This window comes from Aspergillus piperis (genome assembly GCF_003184755.1).
Source record: "Aspergillus piperis CBS 112811 unplaced genomic scaffold BO85scaffold_3, whole genome shotgun sequence".
NCBI lineage: Eukaryota > Fungi > Ascomycota > Eurotiomycetes > Eurotiales > Aspergillaceae > Aspergillus > Aspergillus piperis.
This window is the reverse complement of record NW_020291593.1, coordinates 297,079-314,272: the sequence shown is the minus strand read 5'-3', so window position 1 is coordinate 314,272 and position 17,194 is coordinate 297,079. Positions and strand designations below refer to the sequence as shown.

Genomic DNA, 17,194 nt, shown 5'->3' with positions numbered 1-17,194 from the left:
ATAGAAACCCGCCCGCTGTATGTATGGGTGTATGGGTGTATGTATGGTACTTTGTGGGCGGCAAAAGACCCCTGCTAGAGCGGATGTTAGCGCGGCCAATACCCCGGGCATCCATGGCCCAGTCCAGGCCCGGCATCACATCATGGGCTCCACTCGTTCAGGCAGTGATTCGACGTGTCATCCTCCTCCATCAATAATAGCAGCAGCTGTAGTACTGTATGTATGTATGTATGTACTACTCTAGTACTGCATCTCGCTTTTGGATGGTCCTTTTGTCGCCCGGTTTTCCTCCCCTGTCACAAGTAGTCACTCACACTCACATATTGTAATCATGAGAGAATAACTAACTAATCCCATCTCTCTTTCTCTCTTTTCACCCCCCTCCAGTTGAACTGACTGACTGACTAAACCACCACCACCACCACCACCACCACCACCACCCTCTTCTGCCTCCCTCCCTTGAATACTTCCTCCACTCTCGTATCCCGGGTTCTTCCTTCTTCTCCCAACTTCTTTTCCCTACTTACCCTTTCCACTCAACCAAAATCCTTCATCTTCCCAATTAACCTTTTTTCGCCTCTCAAACCGGTTTGGTCCCTGGTCGGACTTCCGTAAGTATTGAAATTCCCCTCTCATCGGGTTCCTAATTATCTCCCAATAGTCGCCTTTTTCTTAACGGTATTTTCCCTCTAGGTTGACCTGAACAACACCACCACCAACATCAACATCAACATAATTATTCAAGATTATGATTATTATTCTGACTACTATTACCACAACCGTTTTCTAACCCGACAACGTCCGCCTTCCTTCGTCTCCCTTGGTACTCCTCTCTCTCTCTCTCTCTCTCTCCCACCCACCCATTCTTTCTTCCTCTTTCCTCTCTTTCTCCCAACCGTACTCTCCCTCTCTCTTTCTACAACACACTCCTCTCGATTTCTCCCTCTCTTGGGTTTGACTACCTACTACTACTAGCTTCGGGTGCTATCTATTCATTCCACTCGAACTACTTTACTATCCACACCCACACTAGAATAACTAGTATCTACCACTGGTTATTATTAATAGATTACGCCACCGCCCAACCTACTTACCATTACCATCCCGTGGGAACTGGGAAGGGTTGCCCTCTTACTTCTACCACCCATCAATCACTACTACTGCTGCTACTACTACTTTGCCTAGCCGTGGATCCGCTTCAGCTGGCTTCCCCTTCCCGGCGTGCATGTGACCTGCCTGGGAAGGAGGTTCCTCTTTAGGTTCTGCTTGATAGTTTGGACGCTGTGTCTTCCAGAACTCCGACCGGTCTTTATTATTCTTGCTGGTCTTTGTTCGACTGCTTTTTGGTCGCTCTCTCCTGTCCTGTTCCTTCCTTCCCCTCCCCAACTTAATCTGGTCATACTTGGGGATCCAGACAGCGCGGACTCTTATCATCAATATCCCTCTTCCTTTTTCGACCAATCCTAGTTGCCCTTCCAACTCCCTTCCCCCAGTCTGATCCAATAATCTTACGTCTTCACGCAGCAGCCTTGTTGCATGCTTTCACTGTCGGAGCTCCGGCTATCCGTTTCTTGTTGGGGCTCCCCCCGTGTTTCCTTTCTCCCCCTTGCTGGGTTCCCACCGGTCGCAAACAACGACGTCTGACCGATCGGCGGCAACCTTCATTCCCTCGTTGCCTGCTCCTCTCTTCCCTTCATTTTACTCCATCATTCTCCCCCCCCCCCGGATTTAGATCGCATTTGCATGCACAGGTGCATGGGGTCTGCGTGGCAAACAACTTTCGACTGTACCGTGCTTCTTACGTGGCGCCTCTAACTTGTCGCATTCCCGTCGCATTTGCGCAGATCCGCCTCTCTACATTCTTCCGCGCTCAACCTCGCATGGCATGTTTCGCCTGCTTCCTTGGTCCTCTGCTATCGGGGGCAACAAGGTGATGGCCGAGGAGCTTAAAATGCTCTCGACCTCGCCGCACTGCGCCGCCTCGGGCGTCAGTGGCCTGCCATTACCGCAGTTGAAGCGCAAGCGCTCTGATTCTAGCGATTCCGCCCCCGCTCGAGATGCCCCGGTCGCAACCAAGCTGCGCGCCGACGATGGGCCCTCAAAACCCGTCAGCCTTCAGCAAGACCCTTCCCTACCTGCCACCAGCGCCGTGACGGTGTCGCACCAAGCTGGGCCGGACGGTCGCGCCCAGCCGATCTCGGAGTCGTCACATCCGTCGCAATCTGGTCAAAGCGCGATTACAAATGTCTCGGAGATAACGCAGCAGGACGGCACTTCCCCAAAGATCGACGCGGACACGCTACGCGAGACCCTTGAAGCGCAGCTGAGTCTGGAGGTGTTGTTGAAACACAATGAGCTCAGGCTGATCGATCAAGAAATTGCCAAATGCCAGGTCGCGCTGGAACAACTCCGTCGATGTGCCGAGATACCATATCCGGGATCCAGGGTGGCGGGCTATTCGCAGTCGGTCAGCAATGGTACGGGTGTCGCGGTCTGGGCTCCTGAAAATGGACCTGCGCCGCAGTCGCCCGCGCCATGGGGTGTCGTGGAGGGTCCCTACTCGCGCCACTACTCTAGATGGCTCCTACCGGATCCTCGATTCGACGGTGGCGAATTTGAGCCCGATACTCCTCTCAGTGGGTTACCTCTCATGGAAGGCCGCACGACGCGGGGGAGTTCGGGCGATCTGGGCTCGCTGGCTGGCAAGACACGGCCTCAGCGCGGCTCGGCAAGTGCTAAGCTCCAGGCTCTGCCCAACGGCTACCCAGCACCCAAGGACAAGGCTGGTCCCATGCTTATTCGACGAAAGTCGGATAATGTACTTGTCAAGCTGGTGTGTCTGGACTGCGGTCGGGACAATTTCTCCAGCACCCAAGGATTCATCAACCATTGTCGCATTGCACATAGTCGGAACTACACCAGCCATGATGCAGCGGCGATGGAGTCTGGCAAGCCCGTTGAAGTCGACGAGGCTGGCGCCGTTGTTGGCGGCCGGGTGGAGAGCTCCAGTACAGCAGGCACCGGCGGGTTCGTCCACCCGCTGATTCGAACTGCACATGGCATTGAGCCATCATCTAAAACACCGTCGTCCTCAGCGTCTGAAGCCGCGGGCGGTAACGCAAGTCCCCGGAAGCGATCCTGCCCGAGTCGACGGGCATCGACCGGGGTGGAAACTCCTCGTGCGGCTGCCCGTCCCCAGTTGGAAAACCACCGTGGCACACCTGCTGCCGCTGCCACTTCGAGTCATACTTCGTTCATGGGCTCGCCCGCTACCCCTCACCTGTCGTCTCTCATGCAGTCCCGGGGCGTGGGGCTGGACCTTGATCGGTTGGTCGGGGAGGCAAAGACAACAGTGGATCTCGGCGAGTACTCTTCGGACGAGGGCGAGTCGGACAGCGAGTCTGTGGCACCACCGGAAGCGATGAGTCACGAGCAGAAGGCAGCTGCAGTCCGTGCGGGCAGGCAACCCATGCGGACCACGGCCTCGCAGACTGCGCCCCAGCGCCCGGGCAGCCGCAAGGGGCTCGATAAAACGAGTCACAACCCTTTTCCCTTTGAGTCATTGACCCCGACCAAGCCTGTTCCCTATCAATCTCCCTATGGAGCGGTGTCCCGGCCGCCGCAGCTCGACGGGCTGCGAGAGGTGGACGGGACCGAGCCCTCGTCCAATCTCAGCCCAAATACCATCGAATCGAACCAGGCGCCAAGTCTCGTCAGTGATGACGACGACTATGAAGCGGCCTCGGATTCGGAGAGCCCTGGGCCTAGCTCGTCGGAGGCGGGCGATGCGGAGGAGGATTTCGGTCATATTGGCGTGGAAGACGACGAGGACAGTACGACGTCCACGACGGCGCCAGAGGCCAAGTCGGACATGGGCATGTTCCGGCGCCGGAACAAGAAGAAGAAAGAAGGGGTCATGTCGGCCTCACTGGGACCATTAAGTCGCAGCCGGGATGAGAAGCGCGTGAGCTTTGCGAGCCCGGATGCGAGCCCTGCCAAGGGCAAGAAGGACAGTCCGCGCCGGCCTAGCGGACGATAAACGATAGAATTGCACGTGTTTAATGTATGAGGATACTCTCCTTTCCTTCATGTATGGACTTTAGGTACTTGATAAATTGCGGTCAGGAATTTTGCGAGCGGCCGGGGTTTAGGATGGTTTAGCGATGGCGGATATGATGATTAGTAGACGCCTGTAACAAATGCTTGGATTATACCTACATTGTAGTGAACTCTGAAATACTATATTGTAGATTGATTGATATGGAAGAACCCTACCGCTCGGAAGCGGCCAGACCATCCGCAGCTCCATAATCGCCAAACAACCACAACCGTCATCCCCCATCTTACCTCGAGCAAAAAATTAACACACCAATAATCATACAAAGTACAATGAACCACCTCCACCCCCAAAGCATCACCCCCCAAACCTTCCAGCACCTCCTATCCCTCTACCCAAAAACAGTGGACCTTCTCTCCCGCCGCAAAGCCGCCGCCAAGATCAAGCGCAAACCGGTAGGGGCAGCGGCAGCAGCAGCACCAAAAACAAAGCAGAAATCATCCTGGACGGCGACAGGCACGAGATCGAAAGCAGAAGAAGAGTTTATTGCTGCTAAAGTTAATGAGTTCTTGTCGCTGGACGGGTTCAGGTATGAGGGATTACGGGGGGTGGTTGCTACGAGAGCACAGGCGGAGGAGGGGAAGGATGGCTATGGATACTTGGAGAAAGACGAGTTGGTGAGGTTGATGGAGTGGAAGATGTATGTCCCCCCTTACACTTTTCATTTATTATACTTTTATATATAACATGATGATGAATATGGGACTGATTTGGGGGTAGGCAACATGGCACCTTCCGCCCGGCATTACTAGGCATGATACGCTCGAACTCAGAGCCTGTAGTTAGGGATGCTACGGGGAGGGCGTTTAAAGCTCTCACCACCCACCGTACGTCTAAGGAAGGTGATGAGGAGGAGAAGTTTCCAAGCGAAGCGTTGGATATCCTGACGAAAGCGTTACGAGGCGTGGGAGTGGCTACGGCTTCGTTGGTGTTGTCACTTGCTTCTACTGCAGATGTACCGTTTTATAGCGATGATGTGTACCTGTGGGTTTGTATGGAGGAGGTTCCATCTTCTAGTACTTCTGGACCTGACTCTGGGGAGGCTGAGGCTGAGGCAGAAGCAGCAGATAGACTCAAAAGAGGGGTGTATAAACGGTTGAATGGCGAGTTGAATGTCAAGTATACGATGAAGGAGTATCGAGAGTTATGGGAGGGGGTGAAGGGGTTGAGGGAGAGGTTAGAAGGGGAAGAGAAGGGAGTGTCTGGGTTGGAGGTGGAAAAGGTGGCGTTGGTGGTGAGGCATTATGCTTTGTTGGGGGGTGGGCAGAGTGATGATGGGGATGGTGGTGGTGATAAAAAGGGATCTGAGGGAATGAAGGTGGAGGAAGAAGAGGAAGAAACTAAAGGGGAAAAGAGAAAATTGGAGGATGAACAGCCAACAGGAGAAGGCAGACGAAGAAGCAAGAGATTGGACAGTCGCAGGATTAATCCTGCTTGATTGATGGAGTATTGTTGAATGGTATGGAAATTGATGGTTGTGACAAGTACTCATTTAGTGCGAGATTAGGATCCATTCGCCATCAGCTGCTCCATTGACGTGCATGAGATTCGTAAGTCCACTTCGGACTCGGTATAAATCACCTGTTTGAGTGTAAATTCCACCGAGATGAGCGATAGAATACATGCTTACTTTAATGTAAGTAAATGAAGTCGGTTAAGCAAGAGCTCATGAACCAATATGCACAGCGATATCTTTGTTCATAGTCTAGTTGCCCCGCAAATATGTAAAATTAAGGCGGGTCTGAGCTCCTGACGGTGTAAACCCGAATACGATTTATTCAGCTTTCCATTATCATCAAATACATGCTTAGTATCATGCCAAAGGTTTCCCTGACGATGATTGAATCCACAGAGCGACCCACAAGGGAATTTCTGGCCGTGGGGGAACCCTAGAACAAGGGAGATGAAGATACATACATACCAGACTTCAACGGGCCAAGGAAGCTGCAGAACTATATTATGCCCATACCAAGTGAAGAATTCATGTGTGCAGATGGCTGCCATGATTAATGACAGCCTGGCTTGGGTGCTACGAGTGGTGTTGCTATTTTCTGGGGATTGCTGTGCCCGATACTACACTGTTTATAGATTGAAGGAGATTCTGGGGCAAGAAATGGGCAATGATCACGTGAGTAGGGTCACACTCAGGGGTTTAGTTTAAACTGGATTCATTCTTGGCTCTGAAACATCTCCTTAATTGCTTCAACTATACAATCATTCTTGGCATGATATGCATTCCGTTTTCGGTTGGCATTTACATCCTCTCTCTCTCCGATGGCGAACCGATCCTTGGATGCAACTGCACAGCAAACCGCCGGGGAAGCCAGAGATTGCGCGGTCGCCAGATTAATGCTGCCTGATAACTGGTATATTATTATCCATCATGATCCATTTCGCCATCTGCAACTCCAGTGGCGTGCATAGCATACGTACTCGAACTGTCACCTGTCCTGTTGGCGTTCTCTTCTAGTACTACTATCCAAGTGCCGCATTCGCAACGCCATCCGTTTTCAGAACTTCCACATTCAACTGTCTACTATATCAATTCCCCGTACCATTTCCATTCCGTCCTGGTCTATTATGACCGACGCAGATAAGGTTCTCCGACTCCGAATCCTTGGATGCTTCTCATCACATCCCACTATAATTGGCTTTTTCAACTGTCCGTCCGCGTGGTTCTCCACTACTAGCGCTGCCACCAGTGGATCCGCCTCCCACCAATTCATCCTGAAATGCCAACATGCCTACGAATCTGTCATCCCACTCCAGTCTAGCGCTGCATCCACACGAACGTCTGGGGCCCGGCTAACCTCTCTCCCGTTCGCTCGTTGGGTGGCTTCGGTCCATGATTTGCGACTATCCGCGTCATGCTCTGTCCCACCTCCTAACTGCCCGCGCCCACTCGCTCTCTCCGTTTGCAGCGTATCGCCTTTTTCTCCGTCACCATGCACGACTCTTTCTTCCTCTGGCAGGCTAGTTCTCTTCCATTGACTACTACCTGCCTGTCGTGCTGCTTCAATCTGCCGTAGATGGCCGTGCTGCTGGTTCTCTGGGCCTTGTGGCCCATACTGGCATCGGCCTTCTCATGGCATGGCCTCTGGTATGACCTGGGCTTTCTGGGTCCTCATCCCACTCTGAAATATGAGTCGTTTGACCAGGAATCTCCCGAGGTCAATGTCCTGCGCTGGGACCCGCGATGTGAAGAGGGCTACGTTTTTCTTAGCCCTCGCGGTCATTCATACCCAGACCCGGGGCCGCTAGTCTACGACAGCCAGGGGAATTTGGTATGGACTGAGCGGGAATTTGGCCAGATCATGGACCTCAAAGTTCAACGCTACATGGGGGAGGATTACCTGACATTCTGGGCGGGAGACGACGACGGCACACGGGGACTCGGCCAATATTACATGGTAGGTAGCAGCTGCATGACTGCCTGGTAGTGATCGAAGCTTATCATTCATAGCTGAATTCCTCCTACGACGTCGTTTACATCGTATCCCCCGCCAACGGATATACCGGCGACGTGCACGAATTCAAAATCACCGACGAGGGCACCGCGCTCATGACCATCTACGACATTTGCGAGGCGGACCTTTCCTCCGTCGACGGACCCGAAGACGGCTGGATCTACGACGGACTCTTCCAAGAAATAGACATTGCGACGGGCGAGTTGCTTTTCGAATGGCGAGCCAGCGATTACTACGACATCGACGAATCCTACTACCCCCTCGACGAGAAAGGCTCCGCCCCAACCGCCCACGACGCCTACGACTTCTTTCATATCAATAGCATCGACAAACACCCCAACGGAAATTACCTCGTCTCGTCCCGCTACATGCACACCGTCACCTGCATCAGCCCCTGGGGCGAGATCCTCTGGGTGCTTGGCGGGAAACGCAATACCTTCAAGGACATATCCCCGGACAAGTCCGCCACGGGGATTACCTGGCAGCACGACGCACGCTGGCAGTCCGAGACGATCATCACGCTGCTCGACAACGGAGCGCACGAGCATCTCAACACTAGAGACCACACCCGCGGGTTCATGATCGAATTGAACTTCGACGACTGGACAGCCAACACCCTGCACGTCTACGACAGTCCCGGCTCCTTTAGCAGCCACTCCCAGGGCAGCCTGCAGGTGCTTCCCCGGACGGGCCATGTCTTCATCGGCTGGGGCAAGCCATCAGCGTACACCGAGTTCACCGTGGACGGCGAAGTGCTGTGCGACTTTCACTGGGGGCCGCGCGTCTTCTTCTGGTTGGGATGGATCAAGTCGTACCGCGCGCAAAAGTTCCACTGGGTTGGACGGCCGCGAGTGCCGCCGGATGTGGCGGTCGACGAGGCGGGTGACACGGCATATGTGAGCTGGAACGGGGCGACGGATATTGCAGGGTGGGTGCTGCAGCGGGCGAGGAATTCCAGTGCGGGCGAGGATGACTTTGAGAGTGTGGCGTATACGCCGAAAGAGGGATTCGAGACGCAAGTGGATTTGATAGGAGAGGGATATTTCCGCTTGATGGCGGTGGATTTGGAGGGGAATGAAATGGGCGTGACGAGGGGGTTTGAGGGATGCGTAAGTGCCGACACCTTTTGACATGTAAGCACGAAGCTAACTGATACGAACAGGAGTTAACCGATATCGATATCGATGACGGCTCAACCAGCTCATTCTTCGTCTTCTCCGAACGACCATTCCAATGGATGCTCGTAGGGACATTCACCACGGGAGCAGTGGTAGTAGGAGCATGGAGGGCGAGGAAACGCATACAGTCGATTTTTGAGAGATATTTTCGTTGATACCCTATACCCATATACCCATATACCCATTTGCAAGCATTATACATATACATTATTCAGCCTCCATAATAAGTAAATAGTAGCATTACATCCACCCTTCCCTACCACCACATAACATTAACATACATATCCCCATCTACCACACAACTCGCACCTCAACCCCACCATCCTACACTACTACATAGTAATACAGTAATACAGTAGTATAGTAAGCAATACCCTAAACCAAAGCAACAACCAACCCAGCCAACCCCATCATCCCCACCCCAGCAACCCCCTCCCCAACCCTAACACTCCCCGCCGCCCCAGACGAAGTACTAGCCGGCACCGCAGTCCTACTACTCGTCGTGGACGTACTACTCACAACGGCAGTCCTGGAAGAAGTAACCCTGGTAGAAGTCGAATACAGCGAATTCGCCTCCGCCGCATTACAATACTCCATTTTCTGTTGATCGGCCGAGGTATGATTTGGGTCAGAGGGGCAGTCGTTGTAGCATCTATATATCAACACCATTAGTATGCTAATGCTATCCGCTACACATTCCATTCTCATGGGGATAGGAGGAAGGAGTATCATACGTAAGCATATTCTTGCTCTGCGTACACAGACATGACCAGTCATTCTGGGAACATTTGTCCATTTGGGGTTTCATTTGGGAGAGGCATGCGTCGAGGATACTATTATTTCCATGATTTATCAGTATCAGTATGTGTATGTATGTGGTGGACGAAGGGAGGCATACTTCTTCGCGCATTGTTGGTAGGGACTGCTGCTGCTGTCGCTGCTGCTACTGCCAGTAGAGGTCGGCGCTGGGGGTTGTGCGCCGGAATCTGTACCTGCTGCTGCTGCTGCTGCGCCGGTTTCTGCGGCGGGAGAGGCGGCGGAGAGGGAGGCGAGGGTCAAGGTTAGGAGGTAGATGAGGTTCAGTTTGAGTTGCATTTTGTTTCTTTCTCTTTTCAGTCCTTTCTTCGGGTCAAAGTATTGGTGGTGTGTTGGTGGTGGGTAGAATGTGATTATAGGATAGAAGGGTATAGTATAGTATATTTGCAAAGTGAGAGTGATAAAGAATACTTTCTTGTGGAAGGCATCAGGTTTATATCTATCGACCATCCATATAGTAATAATCTAAAGTACGGCGCAGGTGTGGTATTGACCCGCCGATTATTGGTGGCGTACGATATATCATATACTACTCTCTCTTCTGGGTACATGACTTGGAGGTTTCCAGACCGATTCTCTTCAATCATTAGTTCGGCATGGAACGTCGAATATGGGAATATGCTGTGCATCTTGGCTGCTGGCCAAACCTACACATCGGTGAACATCCTGCCAATTGGAAGTATTCGACATTCTACTCCATACACCTCGCCCAATGGCTGCGGGCGCCGCAATAATACACTATATACAGTTCACTAAGCCCACTGCCGCCCTGCCTGCTAACCGAACAATATATCGACGAAAAGAGATAGTCCCCTCTCGGATCGTCTCCTCGCAGGCATAGTCCGTAACGTTATTCGGACACCATGTTTTGCCTTGCGTCGATGCTAGAGGTCATATGCAATATCACCCATCACCTGTCTACTCTTGTCCAAAACCTAATGTCTCCTCCACGGCAATGGACAGCTTGTGCTCCAAAACGTCGTGCGTCTTGTACGGCGGCAGATCCAGTCGGTTGAAACTGGCTTAGTTAGTATGCGCTGTAATCTTGCGTGAGTATAGGGGCTTACCAGGTGTGCGACTTGGGCAGCGCGATTGGATCGCCCGACTTCTCAATGGTGAACCGTCTCGGTCCGTCCGAACCCTGCAGATCCTTGAATCCATTGACCGGAATACGAGACGTTCCCGTGGTGAACTGCAGCAGACGCGACTTCTGCTCCGCATCCCAGGTGCGCACGATCTTCCAGAAGTTCTGGATCACCTCGTCCTGTTCCTGGTAGCCGCGGTAATCCGTGTGCTTCTTCCAGTCATCCACATCGATGTCTGCAATACCGCCGATCAGCAGCTCCAGCTCGCGTTCATCGAACACGTTGACCAGATCCGCCGGAATCAGCTCGTTGAAGCCCGACATGAACGCGTTGAACTGCTCCTCGACCCGCTTCACGATCTTCCATTCCGTGACCAATCTAATTCATTAGCTTTGCCAACATGCCAACAACGTAGCAGACAGTACTTACTCTACATATTCATGCTTGTTTTCGTTGGTAACGGGAATGTCCCGGCCCCCGGGCTTCAGATCGATCGTAGTGCGCTCACCAAACTTCTCATCGTCAACGCAGAAGGTCAATTCGATGATGCCCTCAATGTCGTTTTCCCTGCGCAGCGTTAGAATTGGCCCTCAACAACATTACGGGTAACATACAAAGTCCACGCCAGATTGCGGTGCAGATCCTCGTCTACACCCTCCATGTCCTGTAGCGACACCTTCTTCCGGAGCATCATCTTGTAGAACGCTCCGATGAAGAACGAGTCGAGGAAGCGCCGGTGGAAGATAGCCAGCCCGACCACGCGTCCAATGAACTTGAAGTAGTTCAAGTGCTCCGGGTTCACACCCGAATGGGGATTAATTTGCAGGGTATAATTATCGTGTGCGGAATACTCGAAAAGACAATAGAACGGGTTAAACATTTCGTGCGAAAGGAGGAAGAAGAATTCACTATTCAGTCAGTATTTCACCATTTCTCAGCCAAGGGGAAGAGACCTACCGGGAAAGACCACCGTAATCGAGACCGTCTTCACCGTCAAACTTGATCATCAACCGCTTCTTCAGATCCGAAGCGCTCTGCCGCATGATCTCGGCGTACGAATCCTCAAAGATGTTGTTACGCCGCACCTTCACGTGGCACTGGCCGGACATGATGCGCAGCGCGGGCTGCGACCGGAAGTAGATCAGCTTGCGGCGGAAGTCACGCTTGTACTGCGGCACGCCCTGATCCAACGACGATGGCAGACGGGGGTCATCCCACGTGGTGGTCTTGGTGTTGTGGTCCACAAAGTACACCCGGGCTGTATTCGTCAACCGCATTTCCCATCCACTAGGCAGAGGGCCCAACTGAGACACTGGCTGCTGCTGGATGGTCGTGTTGCCGCCGTTGGCATTGTGCCCGTACATGCGGATGTACTGCTGTCGCCGAGGATCGACCCATGTGGTTGTCCGGGTGTTGTGGTCGACAAAGTAGGGCCGTCCCTCGGGTGTCGTCCGCTGCTCCCATCCGGGTGGGAGCTCACCAGTGCCTGCAGTGGTGGCTCCTGTGGCCATCATGGACACAGCGCTGGCGCTGCCACCGGCTGGCGGGGTATGGGCCTGCTGCGGTTGCGGTTGCGGGCTCTCCTGCAGGTTTGGCGAATTGGCCCCTGTCCGGTCTTCCGGCAGCATCCGGCTCTGGTGAGCGCGGCGCTCCAGTTGCATGTTGGCCTCGCGCTGTGTGCGTTGCGTTTGCTCATTGTAGTTCGATGACGGCCGGGTCCAGGTGGTAGTCCGCGTGTTGTGATCCACATAGTAAGTACGTCCCAAGTTATCCTCCCGTCGCTCCCAGCCAGCTGGTAGTCGACCCTGGCTGTCCTCGAAGGAACTGAGATTGGTGCGAGAACCTTGAGGGCCAGCTGGAGGGGGGGCGGCGCCATTGACGGGGCCAACTGTGCTGGTCGGCCGGGTGGTTGAGGGGACTCGTTGGGGATGGAGCGACACGTTCGACGCGGCGGCGGACGGCTCGGCTTGGGCTGGGCTAACGGAAGGATGCGAAGCACTCGAAACCTGGGGAACGAGCCCACTGGAGGTCGACGACTGGGCATGTGAACGATGCAGGCCATTGGCCTGGTTCGGGATGGGGGTGCTGAGGTTGGTGGACAGGTTGATAATGAGCTTTCCGTGCACTACAAGATTATCGTTGGATTTCTTCAAATCTCGGGTGAGCATTTCTAAATGGCGCGAGACCGCTGTCAGTATGGACGACCGGAAGAGGGGGTGAACACCATCCAATCTCGTGACTCACCATCGCCACCCATCTGTAGATCTATAACATCGCCAATCCGCACATTGATCACACCGAGGAAACCTTGATCCTTCTTCTTGAACTTCTTCTGGTCAAAGATCTGGATTGCGAGGATACTGTCTTCATTGACTCGGCTGCATGGACCGGTGATTAGTGTCGGTCCACGAAGACAGACAATCCAGCGGGTCCTTACAGGTCAAACATCTCATTCCAGTAGGGGTTCAGCGTCTTCTTGATCACCGACGTCGTGTGGGTTTGCTCACCCCCGACGGTGGCCACAGCGAAGGGATCGGGGAATCCTATCGACGAAGCAAATGTCAGCTGGCAGTCATCCGTAGATCAAATGCGGGGACGTACGGAAAACATCGCGCTTGTATAACCCATCCGCTGCGATAACTGTCGAACACACCAGTCAGTCTCACATCGTTCCACCATATCCCATCAAGGCCGTCGAGGATTCGCCGCCGAATCAAGCTTACTTGTGACCCGAAGATTTGGTTGCCTGCAAGTCATCGATGGTTAGCAATCTGTCGGTAGCACGACGCACATACAAAACACACGACGTTGATGTTCAAGACATCACGCAAGGGGAGGATCCGAGGTATGCACATACGCTGGCAGGTTGGAACCCATCCTGGAGGGAGGGAACAGGCAGACAATGACGCGCCTCTAAGTGCAGCAAAACGGCCGATCCGGACAAGCCTCAAAAGGTAAATCGCGGCGTGCGCATCCACCGCCGTCGACAGGCACGGACACCAAGCAGCAGCGGGAGAGGGAAGTGGCGTCAGGCGAAAGTCGTGGGGGGGGAAGAGGAGAGGGGGGGTTGAAGGGAAAAGCGAACGGTGGAGGGTGGAGAGCGAGGGGAGAGAGGAGAGAGAGGTGGGCACGGGGGGGGGGAGAAAGAGAAAGAGAGAAAAAGTAAGGACGATAAAAGATGAGGGTGACGATAACCAACGGGCCGAGCGAAGGCGTTTAGATGATGATGGAGAAGGAGGAGGCGCGGGCAGTCAGTCGTCGATAGTGTCTTTCCAGTCAGTCTCGCAGGCCAGTTTGGGGCTGAGCAGGGCAGTCCTGACGTTGCGCTTTGGGAGCCAATCACGGGGCCGCGAGGGGTTCGCCCGGGAGGTGCAGCAAAGCAACCACTTAATCAGTTACTAAGTAAGTCACTTAACTAACTTTAGTTAACTAAGTAAGTAAGTACTTCTTAGTCAAGCAGACAAGGCAGAGACACACAAACACACACAGAGACAAAGTCGTGGGACTTTGACCCGGAAGCAACAGGGAGGAGGGGAGGGACCAGCGAAAGGTTGGCGCGGGCAAAGGCGGATCTTCTTCTTCTTCCTCTACCTCTACTAGTAAACTAACGGGTATCCCGTTTGTGTGCTAGTCAAGTTTAGTTTGGGAACGATGCCCGTCTGGAAGAGTCCACGGAGTATCAGAGGATGAACGGTGGGTTTTTCTCCTGGTGCTTGTTCCGATGGTCGTGGCGAGAAAGGGAAAGGAGGGGGAGGGAAAGAGAAGGACGAGAGACTAACTAACTATTGACTAGAGAGACGTCAAAGCAGCTAAGCACAACTTGTTCTAGTCTCTGTATGTACTAGAGTCATGGAGTAATTAGTGGTGGTGGTGGTAGTGGTAGTGGTAGTAGTAGTATCTAGTAGTAAGTAGCACGACTCTCTTCTCTAGAAAAAAAAAAAGATAGATCGATCTCTACCGATATGAATTGTAGAAGATGCAATCGATCTCTTTGCTTCAATCCGATACTAAACAAGAAGTTAATCTTAGTAACTTGCTACAGTAACCATGGTGTCTAGTCTAGTCTAGATAGTATCGATGATTTCCCTCCGATCGTTTGGGCTGCCCGGAATTCCGCCCAAAAAACGCAGCCCCGCGGTCACAGTTTCAATACTGATACTCTCTCTCAATAGAGAATTAATAGTTAAGTACGTAGATGCCTACTTTTATCTTTCACATACTGGAGTTAATCATATTCTATATCCCTCCCTCCGCCCCCCTCCAAGGCAGCCAAATTCTTCCCACGGAAAATTGCACTTCCCTGCCCCCCCCTCCTCTTCATCTCCTTCTCTTCTTCCAACTTAAAATTTACCAATCAATGAATGATATCTTCACACCATTACAGTCAATTACACAAGCACACCTGTGGGGCACAATACCCAAGGGAGGAAAGAAGAAAAAAAAAAGCGATATGATTCCCTCTCTCTTGCTCCGCTCTGAGGAATAAACTCGTCAGCGCCTCGCATGGGTCGGCCTTTCTAGACTCTCTCCCAACTTGCTGCCGGAGATTGGATGCTCCTCCGTCCCCCTTTCCCGCTTACTATTTGATGCTTGATATTCCCTCTTCAAATGCGACATCATGCCGGCCTTGCCGATAGTGATTGACCAAGCCACAGTACTTGATAGTATTTTGGTTTTAGTGTAGGGCTGTTCTGGCTGGGTATCCCGTCCTTCATTGGTGTAGATTTTTATTACTCAGTTATATTATTTCTATTTTTCTCATGACGTGATTCCCTGTTTTCTTCCGTCCTTGCTCCCTACAGTATTATCATTATTATTGGCATCGCCAATTCCAATGCCTTGCTGCCTTTTACTACATAGCTTTTTTATGAGCCACATATTTCTCTTTTCTCTGCTGAACTCACAGCAGCTCCATTATTCTGTCTGTTCGACGACCGTAATTCCCAATTGTCCGTCCTCTTGACTAGTTTCTTTTTCTTGACGGTTCCTGTCGTAAAGCAAATTCTCTCTGTAGGCTTTATGATATCACAACAAGAAACAAGCGACTTTAGTGCTCCACCCATCTGGCGCAGTCCGAGATTGCCCGAGGGTTATCATACAAAGTACATCCCAGTCCAATAAACTCCAGAGGATTCCCTCATTAGATCAAGAGAGATGTGTGCATTTCAGACCTCGACCTGTGCGTCGCACCGGACGTCGCCACCGCGATGCCGCGTCGAGTCTGCACCTAACATTCGCTCGCATGCTTCGCCTCCTAGCAGACCATGCCCTTAGTAGGGCGCATAGCCGCGACCCCGGCCACGGTAGCCACCGCGATAGCCTCCACGGGGCGCAAAACCGCCACGGTACCCCCGACCACCACCACCGCGGAATCCACCTCGTCCACGACCGCGGCTCATGCCGGGCAGGTTGGTGCGCTTGGGAACGACCTGTGAACCACAGAGCATTAGTATCATTCAATCGATCAATGGCCTCAATCATGCGACCTACCTTCAGGTTCCGGCCACGGAAGACACTCTCGTTCAGGACAAGGGCCTGAGCCACTAAACTGGGTTCCGCGAATTCTACATAGGCGTATCTGTAAATCATATCAGCATAGGTAATTCCCTGCCTGTCAGATGAATGCGCTGCAACATACCCCTTGGGCTGACCCGTAAACTTGTCCAGCAGGATAGTAACACGGTTTATTGAGCCGCAACTTTGAAAGTGTGCCTGAATCTCCTCGGGAGAGGCACCGTAGTCCACGTTGCCGACGAAGATACTCCGAGCGTCGATCTCCTCTTTGTCCTCACGCAGGTTCTCCGATTGCTGATCAAGTGTGGCTTGCATCTCGCGTAGCTTCGCTGCCTCGGATTCCATTTCGGCTACCCGTTTCTTCATCGCCGCAATCTCCTCCTAAGAGTCATAAAGAGAAATGGCACATTAGCTGGATCCAGTGAAAGACAAATCGTAAAGTCAAATAGAAGCAAGCCAAGAAACCAGCAAAAGAAAGCACCAAGCGTCAGGTTTTCAGCGCAAGCCATCAAAACGTACCTCATCATCACCAGCCTCCTCCTGGTGTTGCAGGCGCTCATCCTTGATCTCGTTCTCTTCCGTAGCCATTATTATTAAAGGTGTAGAGAGAGTCCCGTTGTGTTTTCTTCACGTCACTGAGTCGCAATGAAAGCTCAAGCGGCAACGATAGCTTCCGCGGAACTGGTCTAGTGGGCGGGGGAGGGAAAGCTGCAGGAAAAATAAAAGGTCCGAGAAGGGCAGAAAGGACTGGCACCTAGAACTAAACTAGGACCTGTTCAAGTAGAGAAAGTAAGATAGGTGATAGGTGACTCGAGGGTGCAGAAACCAAATGTGATGCTTGCGTTGATCGACGCCGAAGTCACTGCTTGCTCTTTCCGGCCTAGCAGGTTTGTCATTGGACCACTCCCGTCGGTACCGCTCTACATCATCCTGAGCCCCTAGGACTCGGCAAGTTCCTAGTCGCATTGGCAGATGTTGGGATTCAATCCATCGCTACGTACGTATTTCCCAAGGCTT

The 17,194-nt window shown here is 52.6% G+C and overlaps 5 protein-coding genes across 5 annotated transcripts; 2 read left to right on the top strand and 3 right to left on the bottom strand.

Moving 5' to 3' along the window:
- Nucleotides 1–1,951: 1,951 nt before the first annotated feature.
- On the top strand, nucleotides 1,952–5,555 carry BO85DRAFT_456564 (uncharacterized protein; the record flags this gene model as incomplete). The annotated part of the gene is made up of 4 exons (XM_025661455.1): nucleotides 1,952–3,918; nucleotides 4,386–4,757; nucleotides 4,838–5,133; nucleotides 5,176–5,555. The coding sequence occupies 4 exons, from the start codon at nucleotides 1,952–1,954 to the stop codon at nucleotides 5,553–5,555; spliced, it is 3,015 nt and encodes a 1,004-aa protein (XP_025518783.1).
- A 1,591-nt stretch (nucleotides 5,556–7,146) lies between these two features.
- Nucleotides 7,147–8,917, top strand: BO85DRAFT_365089 (arylsulfotransferase family protein; the record flags this gene model as incomplete). The annotated part of the gene is made up of 3 exons (XM_025655728.1): nucleotides 7,147–7,527; nucleotides 7,581–8,693; nucleotides 8,747–8,917. 3 exons carry the CDS (start codon nucleotides 7,147–7,149, stop codon nucleotides 8,915–8,917), a joined length of 1,665 nt encoding a protein of 554 aa, XP_025518782.1.
- A 174-nt stretch (nucleotides 8,918–9,091) lies between these two features.
- On the bottom strand, nucleotides 9,092–9,857 carry BO85DRAFT_506345 (GPI anchored serine-threonine rich protein; the record flags this gene model as incomplete). The annotated part of the gene is made up of 4 exons (XM_025664368.1): nucleotides 9,092–9,094; nucleotides 9,282–9,414; nucleotides 9,497–9,595; nucleotides 9,661–9,857. The coding sequence occupies 4 exons, from the start codon at nucleotides 9,855–9,857 to the stop codon at nucleotides 9,092–9,094; spliced, it is 432 nt and encodes a 143-aa protein (XP_025518781.1).
- Nucleotides 9,858–10,415: 558 nt separating this feature from the next.
- Nucleotides 10,416–14,028, bottom strand: BO85DRAFT_180022 (NEDD4 family E3 ubiquitin-protein ligase). The gene is made up of 10 exons (XM_025654345.1): nucleotides 13,521–14,028; nucleotides 13,387–13,409; nucleotides 13,265–13,303; nucleotides 13,101–13,206; nucleotides 12,908–13,041; nucleotides 11,621–12,833; nucleotides 11,278–11,571; nucleotides 11,093–11,230; nucleotides 10,646–11,041; nucleotides 10,416–10,596 (listed from the first exon to the last, which is right to left on the bottom strand). Exons 1-10 carry the CDS (start codon nucleotides 13,538–13,540, stop codon nucleotides 10,497–10,499), a joined length of 2,463 nt encoding a protein of 820 aa, XP_025518780.1. The 5' UTR covers nucleotides 13,541–14,028; the 3' UTR covers nucleotides 10,416–10,496.
- A 1,905-nt stretch (nucleotides 14,029–15,933) lies between these two features.
- On the bottom strand, nucleotides 15,934–16,765 carry BO85DRAFT_364388 (polyadenylate-binding protein; the record flags this gene model as incomplete). The annotated part of the gene is made up of 5 exons (XM_025655697.1): nucleotides 15,934–16,092; nucleotides 16,154–16,241; nucleotides 16,302–16,558; nucleotides 16,585–16,589; nucleotides 16,693–16,765. 5 exons carry the CDS (start codon nucleotides 16,763–16,765, stop codon nucleotides 15,934–15,936), a joined length of 582 nt encoding a protein of 193 aa, XP_025518779.1.
- Between the last annotated feature and the right edge of the window lie 429 nt (nucleotides 16,766–17,194).